This window comes from Echiichthys vipera (assembly GCF_963691815.1).
Source record: "Echiichthys vipera genome assembly, chromosome: 14".
Lineage (NCBI taxonomy): Eukaryota > Metazoa > Chordata > Actinopteri > Perciformes > Trachinidae > Echiichthys > Echiichthys vipera.
Window position 1 is genome coordinate 7,714,465 of NC_139839.1, and position 15,777 is coordinate 7,730,241.

Consider the following 15,777-nt stretch of genomic DNA (forward strand, 5'->3'; position numbering starts at 1 on the left):
TAAGTCAGCTTAAAAAGGAGGATGATTCCTGGTTCTGAAAAATGACATTAGTGGACCTCACTGCAACTGTTGCATGATCATGCTCCTACTTCACCACAGTAGTCACAGCTTTTTTTGCACTTTGTACTTTAGAACAGTCATAACCAATATGTTATCTATTTATTTTTGGTAAAGGGGTTTTAAGGTGAGGGAAATGTGTTGTTTTCGGGATTTATAATTGTTAAAAAAAACCTAATAAAACATATTTGAAAGGACTGTGGCTGAAAAAGAATATCTAATAAAAATAGCAAACTACACACGAGCACGAGCCTTGACTCTAAGACAGCCAAAAGTACTTAAATGTTAAAAGCTACAAATCATTACTTTCTTTATTAGAAATCACAATGGTTCACATTAATTTATTTAGTTCATCACATACTTGAAACATAAGCAAATTAGCAACACATGAAATTGTTTATCAAATAATTGTTTACATCCAGTGACTCGCAGTCTGTGGGTTTTCAGTCCTGATGCTCGTGCTCCTGTCCCGGTATGAGCCAGCGGATGCTATCTGTGCGCAGGATGGCGTACGTGGAGAAGCCTGTGATGAAGAGGACAGAGAAGACCAGCAGCCAGTCGATGCTCTTCACCGGGACGCTGGGGAGGGGGCCGAGGCGGTCTGTATCTGTCACGTTTTTGTCGGGGCCGACTTCAAACCCTGGAACAGTTTACAGGATCATACAGCGGGCTGGATTTGCACTAACAGAATACATGTTTTAATGTTCTTTTTGATGGCAACAGATGACCCCCAGAAAAAACAGACATGGTATTTATGTTATAGAAAATGTCTTTGGACCACCCAAACCTTACAACCAAATGGGGAACCCAGTCCTTCAGTTTCACAGCTTCTCAAACATAAAAGCTTTAATATTTTGGAGTGCATCTACTCTGGTTCGTACCTGTCTGGTTAGCGATGAAGGAGGTGAGCGTCTCCAGTGTTCTGTCGGTGTGGTTGAAGCGAGCCATGGGTTTGGCCCCCTGGAAGAGCAGGATGTTGGGCACTGCCACAGTCCCGAACCTTGTGGAAAGGCTGGTGGAACATGGATAAGACACAAGAATGACACATGAAGAGTTTTAGATATCCAACTGAGTTGCTGATGTGGTCGGATGTGATTAATCGATCTAAGCAAAGTTTTGACTCTTTCAAAGGGGTGTTGATTGATCTCTGTGGTGTTTTTGAGGCTGTAATGATGCTGTGTTGATCTGCATTATATTCTAGGTTGTTTCTAACGTCAGGTCCCAATATAACAGTCCACCACAGGAAGGAATTAAAACACATGTCAAAAACTGTAAATTTTAAGATTTACAAAGTTTGGCTTTTCCTGGTATCTAACTGTACACTTAGCTTCGGTTAATTTGTTCTATTGTCTCAGGCAGTCATGTAAGCACTGTCTTAGGAAGTGGTTCCCAACCAAGGGGTCCCAAGGTAAACCTGAGGGGTCACTGCATGTTTAAAGGGATCAAATAAATAATGTTACAAAAAAAGTATCTCTCTTTTCTCTCATTTTTGAGTTTTTTATTTGTGAAAACTGGATACTTTCACCTCCAGGGGGTCTCTAAAAATGAGATAAACCCAAGAAGGAAAAATGTGTCTTCTGCTGAACTCCTAAAAAACCCATAACCACACTGAGACTATAGCGTGGGGGTCACACGTAAACATTGGTTTGTTTTAGCGGATCACAAGCTGAAACGGATGGAAACAAATGGTCTAAAAGGTGCTGACAGTTTGTGCTGAACATAAAGTTGCTTCAAGTAAGATTATTAACACTCAAAAGCACGAAGAACCTGATTTTACAGTTTGTAATTTTGCTTACATGCACACACACGTGCATACTTTCAGTTTCTCAACACTGGAGAACATTTTTGATGGATCCCTTATTTAATTAGCTAGTTTACTAGTTACTTATAAAACTTATAGTTATATTTCTACCAGATATTGGCTAATGTTTCCCGAACCACAGACGGTCATAAAAATTCCTTAATGCCCCTTAAAAGTAGGCTTTCACAGAGGGAGGGATGATACATATTAGTACCAGAGTCATGACCATTCACCTGCTGTGCTGCGAGGCATCCAGTGCCAGGAAGTGCATGCTGGGAAAGACTCGGGGCAGGGCGTTGAAGTGAGGTGCCAGGTTGGCTGAGAACTGGCACCAGGCGGTGAAGAACAGCACCACTGAGCACTCTGTGCTGTTAGCATTCAGGAACTCCATCAGGTCCTGAGGGGAATGAGGAGTGAAGAGACAGACTGAGGGATGGATTTCTGGCATTATATTCAAGAAATAAGACAAACTGACTGTGTTTTAAGGGAATTATGAGCATAAAATAGTCAGATCACATCTTGTACAAAATCTAAACTAAAAATTATGTTTCACTCCTACAGTAAACTGAAAACAAATCCTGGATTGATTATTACCACAATGACTTAAACTTGCAGTGACTTCACATGCAGAACATGCATACATTTTCTTTCTTGTTCATATTTTATTTGCAAATTGAGTCTGCAAACTCTGGTTTGTTAGTATTGTTAATGTAGTGCTTGGCAAATACCTCTGCTAAGGTTCTTTGTCTGTGTTTGTCAAAAGCATTTGAGCAGATCAAACACTAACAGGTATCCATTAAATCTGATAAACGGATAAGCCTGGTAGGAGGTAGAACTGTCAATTATTAGCTTACCTATAGTCTGAGGTCTATTATAATGAAGCAAAGTTAATTTGACTCTTACGAGGGTTTTATTCTGGATGTATGATTAAGAACAATCTGGTCAATGTAAAACGTGCATTAAGCACTAAGTTGTCTTAAATGTATGAAGAAATTCAGGAAATACAATCAGATGTTAACGTGACGCTCGAGCAGGGCAGCATGAATACCTGTGAAGCGTTGAGGACCTGCACAGAGAAACTGTCCATTCCTGTGATGTTCCTCTTGTCACAGTTCACTTTGTACGTCTTGGCAGCCTCTGTGGTGTTCTGCTCCTCCGTTGGCATGATGTCCGCACGCACTATGTCCAGAGTGATCTGGAGGCAAACATCCAGAGAAAATCAATCTCTGCATTAATACAGGATTATCAGATTTCATTCATTATCAGATTACAAGAAACTTAAAACAGTTAAATAAATGAAAAATATAAATACTCAAATATCTAGAAGCATGTTGAAAAAAATATATTTAGAGATTTTTTTGATCCTGTTTTGAGATTTACTTTTGTATTTGTTGTATATCACCAGAAAAGGTGATAAAGAATATGGAGTTAGCGGCCAAACTTTACCAAGGTTTCCCTGAAGTCAAGTGTTCATATCTTAATCTACACATCGGACTGCAGTATAATAAAACCTCCTATTCACGTTGTAATTCCTCGGGTGAGTTACCTGCTGCGATGTTTCGTCGCTCTTCTCCTCCGTTAACACTTCTTTTGCAGCCAGAGCAGGTGAACCACATTGGGCGCTGTTCTCATCACAAGGCGGGGAGAAGCCTGACTGGAAGTCTTTCACATTTTTGGGGAATAGGGACTCAATGTCAGAGGGATCGATGGGGGCTTCAGTTCCCATCACAGCATCTGCAATCTCAGCGGTCTTGAACTGCCTCTTCGGCAGAGAGTCCAGGTCTTCTGACTCCACAAACTTGGGGTTGTTCTCAAAGTCGGACGCTGCATCCTCCGACATGATGAGCTCCAGTGAGTCATCATTCTCTGAAAAATAAAAGAAGTAAAATTAAATCATTGATTTCCCCTTTCATGATTGTGTACAACTCAGTTCTAAAAAATGGTATAAGCCGATTTTCACCTTGGTGACTACCATCGGCCTGGCGACGCATACTATGGCCACTGGCTGGATACAGCTCTGGCATGACATAAGAGGGCAACAGGTGCCATGTGAGGTTTGTTTACGAATAAAAGTGAAGAAAATGTCGGTCATACGGGGATATTACAGTGAGAAAAAATGTTGTATTTTGTATGAAAAACACAAGAAGTGAAAGATAGCCCTATTTATGTTTCTAACTACTCTAACATAATTACATTAAGATATATATATATATATATATATATATATAACATATAGATAGATAGATAGATGGATAGATTTTTACTGTCTTGTTGTTTTTAGACAACAAAACACAATTAAGCAGCTTTCAAGGATTGGCAATATAAATATCAACATAAGCAAAATCAAGATACATATATACACCTTTACAATGGGGTAGTACTGTAAAAACATAATTTATGTTTGACAAAAATGTTTTTTATTGGGCTATGTAACTACTAAGAAATCCTCCCACAGTGTGTGTGTGTGTGTGTGTGTGTGTGTGTGTGTCTGTGTGTGTGTGTGTGTGTGTGATTCAAAAGAGGTACAATTAAATAGCAATTCAACCAGTCATATGATGAGCATTCAGGTGCCAGTTAATAAAAAACTCAAAGCAATGCACCTAAAACAAAAGCCATGCAATAAATCATATCTTCATGAAGATTATAATGTTTCATTTTTTGGTTTTAAATGTTTAAAATAGGTGTTGTCAACAGAAGTTAATGTCGAATCAACTCTAACGTTAGCTAGCTAACGATAAGTCCTGTCAATACAATTAAGTCATACACTTTCGCAATGACTTGCTCGTCCTTCCAAGTATTTTTAAAATGCGTAGCTAAATCACAAGCTCACCAATTGAAGTACTATGTCAAAGTGTAATGTTTATAACACGTCTCAACGTTAGCCTGGTAAGGTTAGCTGTTAGTTCAGAGCCAACTGTCAGTCCGCACCGTTCAGCTAACACGCCGCTGTCGGTCTCTTACCTTGCGCGGTCGCAGCCGAAAACCTCAAAACATTACAGTGATATAAGATAAACAATAAAACATACGACATGCGACGCGTGTTCAGAAACGCCGTCATATTTTTCAAAATCAGATAGATGCAGTTTTGAACGGTTATCACGACATGTTGAGTCGTGAGGTAATGTTTTTCGGCTCATAGGAAAGAATGTTTCAGGCTGCGGTGGCGGAGGAAAATAAATGTGACACCTCTGAAATCCGCTTCCGCCGGAGTTTTGAGCGTCTGCCAAATGTAAATAAAGTTTAGAAACCAGGCATTTAACTTTGGATTTAACTACCTTGTTTGTTGAAATTTTATTCTATTGCTATATTTCTTAAACATGTTCATACATTTCCACTGTACACGTTGAATGACAAATGTTGCATATATGTAAAATGTCTAAAACAAACTGTTTGGTAATCATATAAATGGGCTTAATTATGAAAAAATGTTTAACCCTCCTGTTATCCTTGGAGTCAATTCGACCCCATTCAAAGTTTAACATCTCTAAATACATGGTTGACAACATTTTTTTGCTTCATATTTGATGACTTTTCCTAATTTTATGAGGACAACTGGGAAAACCTGAAATTGACACGATCATATTTTTTCATTGTCCTGTATCCAAGCTTGTTGCAACTATGTTCCTTGCTTCATCATGAAAAATGTTTACAAGTATCTATATCTTCTGAACCTTTGGAGTTTTGAGCATCTGTAAATGTAATATTAAGCTTGGAAAGCATCTTCATGGATATTATTTGTGTACTGTAATGTTTTTTTATTAGTACTGTATATTGTAGCAGCAGGAGTAGATTCCATTGGAAACCCTGGTTCCGAGAGCAAGTTTTCCTTTTTAATTCTGCAGTTATCTGAAAGGCAGACTATAACTGAGGGCTGAAGACACGCTGAAACTCATAAACCCCTCCTCTTCCTTGAATGAAGCACAACTTTACTAGACTCCTCCTGTTCAAAGTCTATTCAGCTCAGATATTTATCGTTCCCTCCCCTTTCAGAGATCTGCCAGTTCAGAAATGAGTGTACACACCATGTGATCAAATGTAAGAGCTGAGAAGCCAATAGGCTACACTGTAGATCAGGGAACAAGCATGAGGAAATGAGCAGAGCATTTATCTGGAAACAGCAAGTGAAACTAACTGACATTAACTGTCGTCGAGAGGAGAAATGGCGCAGCAAGTTGGCGTAATTCAGCTGGATCAAGAAAAGCTGAGCTGTTCAGTCTGTCTGGATCTTCTAAAGGATCCGGTGACTATTCCCTGCGGACATAGCTACTGTATGAAGTGCCTTAAAGACTTCTGGGATGAGAAGAACACACACAGCTGCCCTCAGTGCAGGCAGAGCTTCACACCGAGGCCTGCTCTGGTGAAAAACACCATGTTGGCAGAGTTTGTGGAGGACCTGAAGAAACAAGGAGCTCAAGCTGCTTCAACTGATCTTTCCTATGCAGGACCTGGAGACGTGGCCTGTGATTTCTGCTCTGGGATGAAGCTGAAAGCCTCCAAGTCCTGTCTGATGTGTATGGCCTCTTACTGTGAGCAACACCTCCAGCCTCACTACGATGTAGCCCCATTAAAGAAACACACGCTGGTTGAAGCCACTTTAAAGCTGCAGGAGAACGTCTGCTCTCGCCACAACGAGGTGATGAAGATTTTCTGCCGCACTGATCAACAGTGCATCTGTTATCTCTGCTCCATGGATGATCATAAAGGCCATGACACAGTCTCCGCTGCAGCAGAGAGGGCTGAGAGGCAGAAGGAGCTCGGGCTGAGCCGGCAAAGAGTCAAACAGAGAGTCCAGGACAGAGAGGCATTCGTCAAGGAGCTTCAGCACAGTGTGGAGGCTATGAATGATTCTGCTGATCAAGCTGTGAGGGACAGTGAGAAGATCTTCACTGAGTTGATCCGTTCCATCGAGAAAAGAAGCTCTGAGGTGAAGCAGCAGATCAGATCCCAGCAGCAAACTCAAGCGAGTCGAGCCAAAGAGCTTGAGGAGAAGCTGCAGCTGGAGATCACTGAGCTGCGGAGGAAAGACACTGAGCTGGAGAAGCTGTCACACACAGAGGATCACCTCCACTTCCTAAAGAGCCACCCCTCACTGTCACGTCTGAGTGAGTCTGCAGACTTACCCAGCATTGATATCTGTCCTCTGCCCTCTTTTGAGGATGTGACAGCGGCGGTGTCAGAGGTCAGAGATAAACTGCAGGCTGCTCTGAGTGAGGAGTGGGCAATCATCTCACTGGCAGTGACTCAAGCGGATGTTTTACTGCCTCAGGAAGAGCCAAGAACCAGAGCTGCATTTATGAAATATTCTCGTCAAAATCACACTGGATCCAAATACAGCAGACACACGTTTGTTGTTGAGTGACAGTAACAGAAAAGCAACATTAATGAAAGGAGAACAGTTCTATTTGGCTCACCCAGACAGATTTATTAAATTGTGGCAGGTCCTGAGTACAGAGGGTCTGACTGGACGTTGTTACTGGGAGGTGAAGTTGAGCGGGAGGGTTCATATAGCAGTTGCATACAAGGATATTAGAAGAAAAGGGACCATGAATGAATGTGTATTTGGATTTAATGACAAATCTTGGTCGTTAGAATGTTACAATGATAGTTGTAAATTCAGACATAACAACATACTTACTTCCATCTCAGGTCCTCAGACCTCCAGAATAGGAGTTTATCTGGATCACAGTGCAGGGACTCTGTCTTACTACAGCCTCTCTGAAACCATGACTCTCCTCCACAGAGTCCAGACCACGTTCACTCAGCCCCTCTTTCCTGGATTTTGGATTCCAAGTTGTGTAGGAGATAATGCTGAGCTGTGTGAGCTCGAGTAGGCAGGAGTTTAAAGAGGGATTCATCTCTGTGCAGTAAATACTGAGGTGTGCCTGCACTGCAGAGGTCTAACAGAGTGTGTATTTTCTTGATTTACTAAACATGTTCATTGTTTACTTTGAATGGAAAATATTGCATATGCAAAATGTCTAATCAGTTTTTGTCCAACTTTTTAAAAAAAGTGGTTATTATATAAACGGGCTTGATTATGCCAAACATGTGTACCATATCTTCATAGTGTCTTTACTATAATGTTAATGTTTTACTCAGCTGTCTGTGGTTCATACTGTGCTGCTGTTGCAGTGATATTTCTGAATCACATGACTTGTTGAATGTTTTAAACGTGTGCAAAAAAGTAAATGAAAACTGTAAAATTGGCAGTTCCACAGTAGCGGATATGATTTTAAATGTAATTATTTAAAACATAGTTTGCTAATAGTCTTTGTAAGAATGACATCAAGTTTGTTTACATGGTAAAACATTTTTGGAAACATTTGTGAAGAGTTAATGTTCAAAACCCGACAAATAAATAAAAAGTTAACATGTCATCATTTTATCAGGAAACTTCTTTTCTTTAAAAAAAATCACACTGATAAAACATCCTCTATTCTTCCTTTCACTGTCAGATTATCTCCAAAATCTGTCATTTTCCTCCTACATTTCTTTCCAATATCAGTTTTTAAAGATGTTTTGGTAACAAACAAACACACAGAAAGAGTTATGATGACTTCTAAAGTTTTCATACATTTCCATTATAAACTTTGCATAAGAAATGTTGTATTTATGCAAAATATCTTTAAAAGAAACGGTTTTCGCCCAACTGCTAGTAGAATTTGGTTATCATATAAATGGGCTTCATCATGACAAAATGTTTACGTTTATCAGGATCTTCTGAACCTTTGGAGTTTTGAGCATCTGTAAATGTAATATTAAGCTTGGAAAGCATCATCAAGAATATTATTTGTGTACTGTAATGTTTATTTATTAGTACTGTATTTTGTAGCAGCAGGAGTAGATTCTATTGGAAACCCTGGTTCCCAGAGCAAGTTTTCCTTTTTAATTCTGCAGTTATCTGAAAGGCAGACTATAACTGAGGGCTGAAGACACGCTGAAACTCATAAACCCCTCCTCTTCCTTGAATAAAGCACAACTTTACTAGACTCCTCCTGTTCAAAGTCTATTCAGCTCAAATATTTATCGTTCCCTCCCCTTTCAGAGATCTGCCAGTTCAGAAATGAGTGTACACACCATGTGATCAAATGTAAGAGCTGAGAAGCCAATAGGCTACACTGTAGATCAGGGAACAAGCATGAGGAAATGAGCAGAGCATTTATCTGGAAACAGCAAGTGAAACTAACTGACATTCACTGTCGTCGAGAGGAGAAATGGCGCAGCAAGTTGGCGTAATTCAGCTGGATCAAGAAAAGCTGAGCTGTTCAGTCTGTCTGGATCTTCTAAAGGATCCGGTGACTATTCCCTGCGGACACAGCTACTGCATGAAGTGCCTTAAAGACTTCTGGGATGAGAAGAACACACACAGCTGCCCTCAGTGCAGGCAGAGCTTCACACCGAGGCCTGCCCTGGTGAAAAACACCATGTTAGCAGAGTTTGTGGAGGACCTGAAGAAACAAGGAGCTCAAGCTGCTTCACCTGATCTTTCCTATGCAGGACCTGGAGACGTGGCCTGTGATTTCTGCTCTGGGATGAAGCTGAAAGCCTCCAAGTCCTGTCTGGTGTGTATGGCCTCTTACTGTGAGCAACACCTCCAGCCTCACTACGATGTAGCGCCATTAAAGAAACACACGCTGGTTGAAGCCACTTTAAAGCTGCAGGAGAACGTCTGCTCTCGCCACAACGAGGTGATGAAGATTTTCTGCCGCACTGATCAACAGTGCATCTGTTATCTCTGCTCCATGGATGATCATAAAGGCCATGACACAGTCTCCGCTTCAGCAGAGAGGGCTGAGAGGCAGAAGGAGCTCGGGCTGAGCCGGCAAAAAGTCAAACAGAGAGTCCAGGACAGAGAGGCAGTCGTCAAGGAGCTTCAGCACAGTGTGGAAGCTATGAATGATTCTGCTGATCAAGCTGTGAGGGACAGTGAGAAGATCTTCACTGAGTTGATCCATTCCATCGAGAAAAGAAGCTCTGAAGTGAAGCAGCAGATCAGATCCCAGCAGCAAACTCAAGCGAGTCGAGCCAAAGAGCTTGAGGAGAAGCTGCAGCTGGAGATCACTGAGCTGCGGAGGAAAGACACTGAGCTGGAGAAGCTCTCACACACAGAGGATCACCTCCACTTCCTAAAGAACCACCCCTCACTGTCACGTCTGAGTGAGTCTGCAGACTTACCCAGCATTGATATCTGTCCTCTGTCCTCTTTTGAGGATGTGACAGCGGCGGTGTCAGAGGTCAGAGATAAACTGCAGGCTGCTCTGAGTGAGGAGTGGGCAATCATCTCACTGGCAGTGACTCAAGTGGATGTTTTACTGCCTCAAGAAGAGCCAAGAACCAGAGCTGCAATTATGAAATATTCTCGTCAAATCACACTGGATCCAAATACAGCAAACACACGTTTGTTGTTGAGTGACAGAAACAGAAAAGCAACATTAATGAAAGGAGAACAGTTCTATTTGGCTCACCCAGACAGATTTATTAAATTGTGGCAGGTCCTGAGTACAGAGGGTCTGACTGGACGTTGTTACTGGGAGGTGAAGTGGAGCGGGAGTGTTCATATAGCAGTTGCATACAAGGATATTAGAAGAAAAGGGACCTGGAATGAATGTGGATTTGGATTTAATGACAAATCTTGGTCGTTAGAATGTTACAATGATAGTTGTAAATTCAGACATAACAACATTGTTACTTCCATCTCAGGTCCTCAGACCTCCAGAATAGGAGTTTATCTGGATCACAGTGCAGGGACTCTGTCTTACTACAGCCTCTCTGAAACCATGACTCTCCTCCACAGAGTCCAGACCACGTTCACTCAGCCCCTCTTTCCTGGAGTTTGGATTCCAAATACTGCTGGAGATAATGCTGAGCTGTGTGAGCTCAAGTAGGCAGGAGTTTAAAGAGGGATTCATCTCTGTGCAGTAAATACTGAGGTGTGCCTGCACTGCAGAGGTCTAACAGAGTGTGTATTTTCTTACAATTGATGTTGTTTTAAACTGTTGCAATTTGATTCTCAGGTTATGTTTTACTAAAGATTTTTGATTATTTACTGTGCATTGAAAATATTGCATGTGCAAATTGTCTAGTCAGTTTTTGTCCAACTATTAGTGGTTATTAGATAAACATGCTTGGTTATGCAAAAAGATGTATACCATATCTTCATAATTTGTATAATATAATGTTAATGTTTTACTCTGTTGTCTGTAGTTCGTGCTGTGCTGCTGTTGTAGTGATATTGCAAAATCACATGAATTTTTGAATGTTTGTGCATGTGCAAAACGTACATGACAGCAGTTGAATTGTCAGTTCTGCAACTGATATTATCTTAAATGTAACCTTTTTTTTAAAATAGTTTGCAAATCATATTTTAAAGAGTAGATTTAAGTGTGTTTATATGGTAACAGTTTTTGGAAACATGTATTTGAAGTCTTTGTTCAAAATTAAGTAAATAAAGAGTAGACTCATCACCTTTATAACAGCAATCTTCTATACCATGGGTGTCAAACTGATCCAGTAAAGGGCCGTGTGGCTGCAGGTTTTCATTCCAGCCAATCAAAAACACACCTGGTCCAACAAATCAACTGTGTGAAGACAGTTCAGGTGATTGAGTAAGTCGAGTCAGGTGTGTTCTTGCTTGGTTGGAATGAAAACCTGCAGCCACACGGCCCTTTACTGGATCAGTTTGACACCCCTGATCTATACTTTAAAAATCACACTGATCAAATGCTCCCTATTCTTTCCTTCACCATCAGAGTAACTGCTGTCAACTCATTTTGTTCTCTCCAATCAATCAGTTTTATAAGATAAATGGTAACAAACAGGGAGATTGATGAAGACACTCAAATACGCCTTGATGGTGGAATATTTGGCTCTTTTGCGAAGGAAAACATCTTTAGACAATATTTCAGCAGAATGTGTTACTTTCAGATTTATTACACAACTTTTGAACATTCCACAACAATCATGCAGGAATAAAATGGGAATTATAGAAAGCTTTACAGGCTTTGCCAATCCCACTTTAGGAATAACTGGGCTTCACGTCGTCTCAAAAACACTCAAAATGTGAGCTAATACTTTTGAAATCATCACCTACAGACACCAGACCACATGTTGATGTATTGCTGAAATAGAAAACCATAATAAAAAAAGGAATCGATTCCTGTGAACAGATTTAACTTGAAATATTACACCTAAAAACAACATGAATGTCAATAAATTAACAATATTATTTAGTCTATTTTAGGTAATCCACCTTCCATAATCACCTCTCAGCCTCTTATTCCTTCTGCCCTCCTGTGGTCAAAATCCAAAATGTCAGTGCCTTCCGTCGGTAAACAAAATTCAAGAAAGATGTTGGGGTTTTTTAGTAACATAAGATCTTAAATCATGCCCAAACTTTTATCAAAGTATGTGAAATAAGAACTCAGTGAAACAGATGTGCACAGGCCTTCAGGGTGCTCTGAGGTTACACCTAACACGCTGGCAAACACATCAGTTACCATGTCATGGTCTTTGATTTTTGAACAAGTTAACAGTGCGGAAAGCCAAATATCTGAGATAACATGACACAAAATAAATGTAATGTTCATGCATTCTTATGGAGAAACAAGTCCCTCTTAAGTTCTTACTTAAATCCAAGCCATCTTGTAACCCTGTTCCTGCTCCGAGATGGTCCCACTCTCTCTGCCCTAGCCTCTGTTCCATCAACAGCTTCCATCAGTCTTTCTAACAAGCTGAAACATAGTCCTCAAGTTTTCCATCCATGTTCTGAGCCTAATGAACATCTAATACCAGAGGTGAGAAAACCTCAATCAAAAACACAAATGTTTGAAAACCCAGGATGTGGTTCACTCCATATGTCTTGAGACCATTCTGTTTTTGCTGACTTTACTAAACACCATTTCCCACAAACACAAGACCTTTATGAGAATACCCCTTTATCTTAGACTATGGACCACGGACCAGTGATGAAAGTCAACCCCACTGAGAGATTGTATGGATTTACAGAAGTTAGGAGTAGAGAGGCTAGCCACTCTTCTACCAGCAAGCTGCCAACGCTTCATGGGAGCTGGAACCGCTGAAGGTCGAGAAAATAATCATTATTTTAGCTTTGTTAAAAGATAAGGTGCATTTTAGTACAGTTAGCCGAGGATATCGACGTAAAAACTGTAAAAACATATTTCAGCTTTTCAGTAAAGCCACGTTTCCATCAAACACTTTCTCCCTTAGAACACATATACATAACCCAAATGGACATGTACCTAAACACTAGATCTGTTTTGCATTTCCACCGTAGACAGAACTCTAAGATGTAGGCAGGTCCCTAGAGCCACCTTTTTAGTATTGGATCAGTGTGCTAGGTACCTCAACAGAGCGGTAAAGAAAGAACATGACAGAATGGATCTGTTCTATTGGTACCATCCACCACTTTTGACAACGGAAATGCAAAAATACGCATTGTGTAACAAACTGAACTGAACCGAACTGCTTGGTGGAAACATGGCTTAAGTAAACGGTCAATAAGTTGAGAGGCTATCTAAAATAATGAGCGGGACAGACAAAGACCTATTCCACAAGAGACATTTTAACTTGTCATAGAAGAAGGACAGGGCTCACTAGTAACATTAAGGGCGCACTCACGCTGTCCATCCGTACCGTGCCCAAACACGTTCCACGGCTAAAGTCTAGTTCGTTTGACCAGTGTGAGTGCAACCGTGTGATACGGAGGTGGAGTGTTTACTGCAGATTGGGTCGATGAAAATATTCAAAAGCAGTCGACAAGAAGCACAAAAACTCTGAAGTCTATGGAAAGATTTGGAAACAAAGTGACGCATCGCGATGACGTCAATCAATGCGTGTGACGTGTTACGGCGTGATGACGTATAGACAGCAAGAAGCATTCGCACGAGGCCCAGGTAGTGTGAGTACAAACGGGCCTGGCCCGCGGGGGGAGAGGGAGAGGGGGGCAAGTACCCTAAAGCACGGGGCACGGTACGGATGGACAGTGAGCCTTGACAACGTGACCGTGGCCAACTGTGACATGTCAAAATGTCTTCTGCTATCCAGCCAACATCCCACCAGGCTCCACCTCGTCATATACATCTAAAGCCTGAAAAACAATATATAAACAAATATTCTAACACTAACACTAAATAAAACACAAAATGTGAAAGGGCCGGGCATCGTGTCAACCATAAACTCAACAAAAAACTCTGTTAAATATCAAACATGGCTACATACTGTGGGAGTTATATATAAAAAGGGAATTACTTTCAAAGTTGAATAACAGATGATATAAATACAACAAGATGCAAGGAATTAAGTTTACATTGTCAGTGTGTAGCAATTTACAATGCATTCAAGAAACTGGCATTTTAATCGCTTCGGATTCAAATATATAAAAGGATAGTTCGGATTTTTTAAACTGAGGTTGTATGAGGTACTTATCTATAGTCGGTGTGTTACCTAAAGTGCATGGCTGTCGGCGTGTCTACAGTTTGGAGAAGCAGGTAGGAGGACAGGCACAGAAGCAAAGCAGTGGACTGCTGTGGATGGAGGCAGCAACTGATTGTATTTTAGCCACATAAAAAAAAGGTTGAGTGTGCGCTATATTTAGAATATTCTCACTGCTTTATCTTGCCGTCAGAATGCCCTGTTTAAATTTTCATTATCTATGCTCTCTTCAAAGCCACCAGACTCAGTTGACAAAAACTGCCTTTTACATTTACAGAACGCTGGAGTTGCTGGTCTAGCTGGTTAGTCTGTGTAATTGTGTGACTTTGGTGTTTTAAAGGGGTGGTTCGGATTCACCAAAGTCACATTAACTAACATGTCGAGGTAGAGGTAGACCAGAAACTCCCATGTTTTATGAGACAATTAGTGTTTTTGTTAATGGAGTCTGGTAGCTTTGACGAGAGCACATAGGGCGGCTTCACTAAACTTACACAGAGTCTGTCTGACAGCAAGATAAAGCAGTACAAATATTCTAAAAATAGCATAAACTAATACTGAACCTTTTTTTGAGTGGCTAAGCTACATTTAGCTGCTGCCCCATCCATAGCCATAGCTTCCGTGCCCGCCTGCTTCTCCAAACCGGAGGCGTGCCAACCATCTATTGTAGGTAATCCACTGACTACGGAAAAGTTCAGCCCCACTTTAAAAAAACACAGAATTACCCTTTTTAAGTTTTTTTTACAAATCCAAACAATCATGCTACCTTTAGTGGGATAGTGGTCTCCAAGTGCTTGTTCATTTACAGTTTACATAGTAACTTTCATGCTAAAGTTATTTTGTGAGATGTTGGAATTAAAAAAAAAAAAGAATCAAATAGATTAAATGCCTACAGTTAGATAACGTCATTTTCTTTGGTAAAGGAGGGTGAAAAGGATGTGACATTTCAGCAACCTCTGTCAACACCACACACACATCAACAAAACAAGTGATAGAAGGCCTTGTACACAAGTATAAAAATACAACCATAATAAAAAGTGATAGTATCAAAGTTTCCACAGTACAATACACACATACAACAGATTATTGCACCGAATTTATCAATTTTATAGTTTACCACAAGAGAGCGACTCAGTGAAGCTGCACTTCACTTCTTCACTCTCTGGATTAAAATGTCTGTATATGAATAATACCAAAAACTCCATGTTGTGGAGTTTAAAGACTGAAATTTTCAAACGATAAAAACTTGAATACAGTGACACATAGTGAAATAGCCAATCAGTTGCATTATTTGACTATGTTATCTGCTGTAATCACGGTGCATTAAGCATGTTGTGAAATGACAAACATTAACCAATAAACCTACTCAATCTTTCATTTCTGTCTGCACTTCCTGAAGCCAACTGCTTCCCCAACAGTCAGACTCAAGTGATCTACAGGGCTATGGTAACCTAGCAACATGAAAAGAAAAA

At 40.5% G+C, this 15,777-nt stretch overlaps 2 protein-coding genes across 2 annotated transcripts; one reads left to right on the forward strand and one right to left on the reverse strand.

Annotated features, from left to right (window-relative positions):
* Positions 1–74: 74 nt before the first annotated feature.
* txndc15 (thioredoxin domain containing 15) lies at positions 75–4,999 on the reverse strand. Its single transcript, XM_083926609.1, has 6 exons — positions 4,820–4,999; positions 3,405–3,724; positions 2,907–3,053; positions 2,092–2,255; positions 939–1,069; positions 75–697 (listed from the first exon to the last, which is right to left on the reverse strand). Exons 1-6 carry the CDS (start codon positions 4,914–4,916, stop codon positions 501–503), a joined length of 1,056 nt encoding a protein of 351 aa, XP_083782735.1. The 5' UTR covers positions 4,917–4,999; the 3' UTR covers positions 75–500.
* Positions 5,000–5,993: 994 nt separating this feature from the next.
* On the forward strand, positions 5,994–11,041 carry LOC310956849 (uncharacterized protein). The gene is given in 3 exon segments (XM_083927224.1): positions 5,994–7,169; positions 7,171–7,685; positions 9,054–11,041. Coding segments are annotated over 3 exon segments (3,357 nt in total). The 5' UTR covers positions 5,994–6,017; the 3' UTR covers positions 10,744–11,041.
* Positions 11,042–15,777: the final 4,736 nt, after the last annotated feature.

What these genes read in the sequence shown, in the direction of transcription:
- txndc15 (XM_083926609.1), bottom strand. Translation starts at nt 4,916, where the DNA reads ATGACGGCGTTTCTGAACACGCGTCGCATGTCGTATGTTTTATTGTTT. An exon ending in TTCGGCTGCGACCGCGCAAG is followed by an intron (nt 3,725 to 4,819) that starts GTAAGAGACCGA and finishes TTTATTTTTCAG; the next exon opens with AGAATGATGACTCACTGGAG. An exon ending in CTTCATCGCTAACCAGACAG is followed by an intron (nt 698 to 938) that starts GTACGAACCAGA and finishes AAACTGTTCCAG; the next exon opens with GGTTTGAAGTCGGCCCCGAC.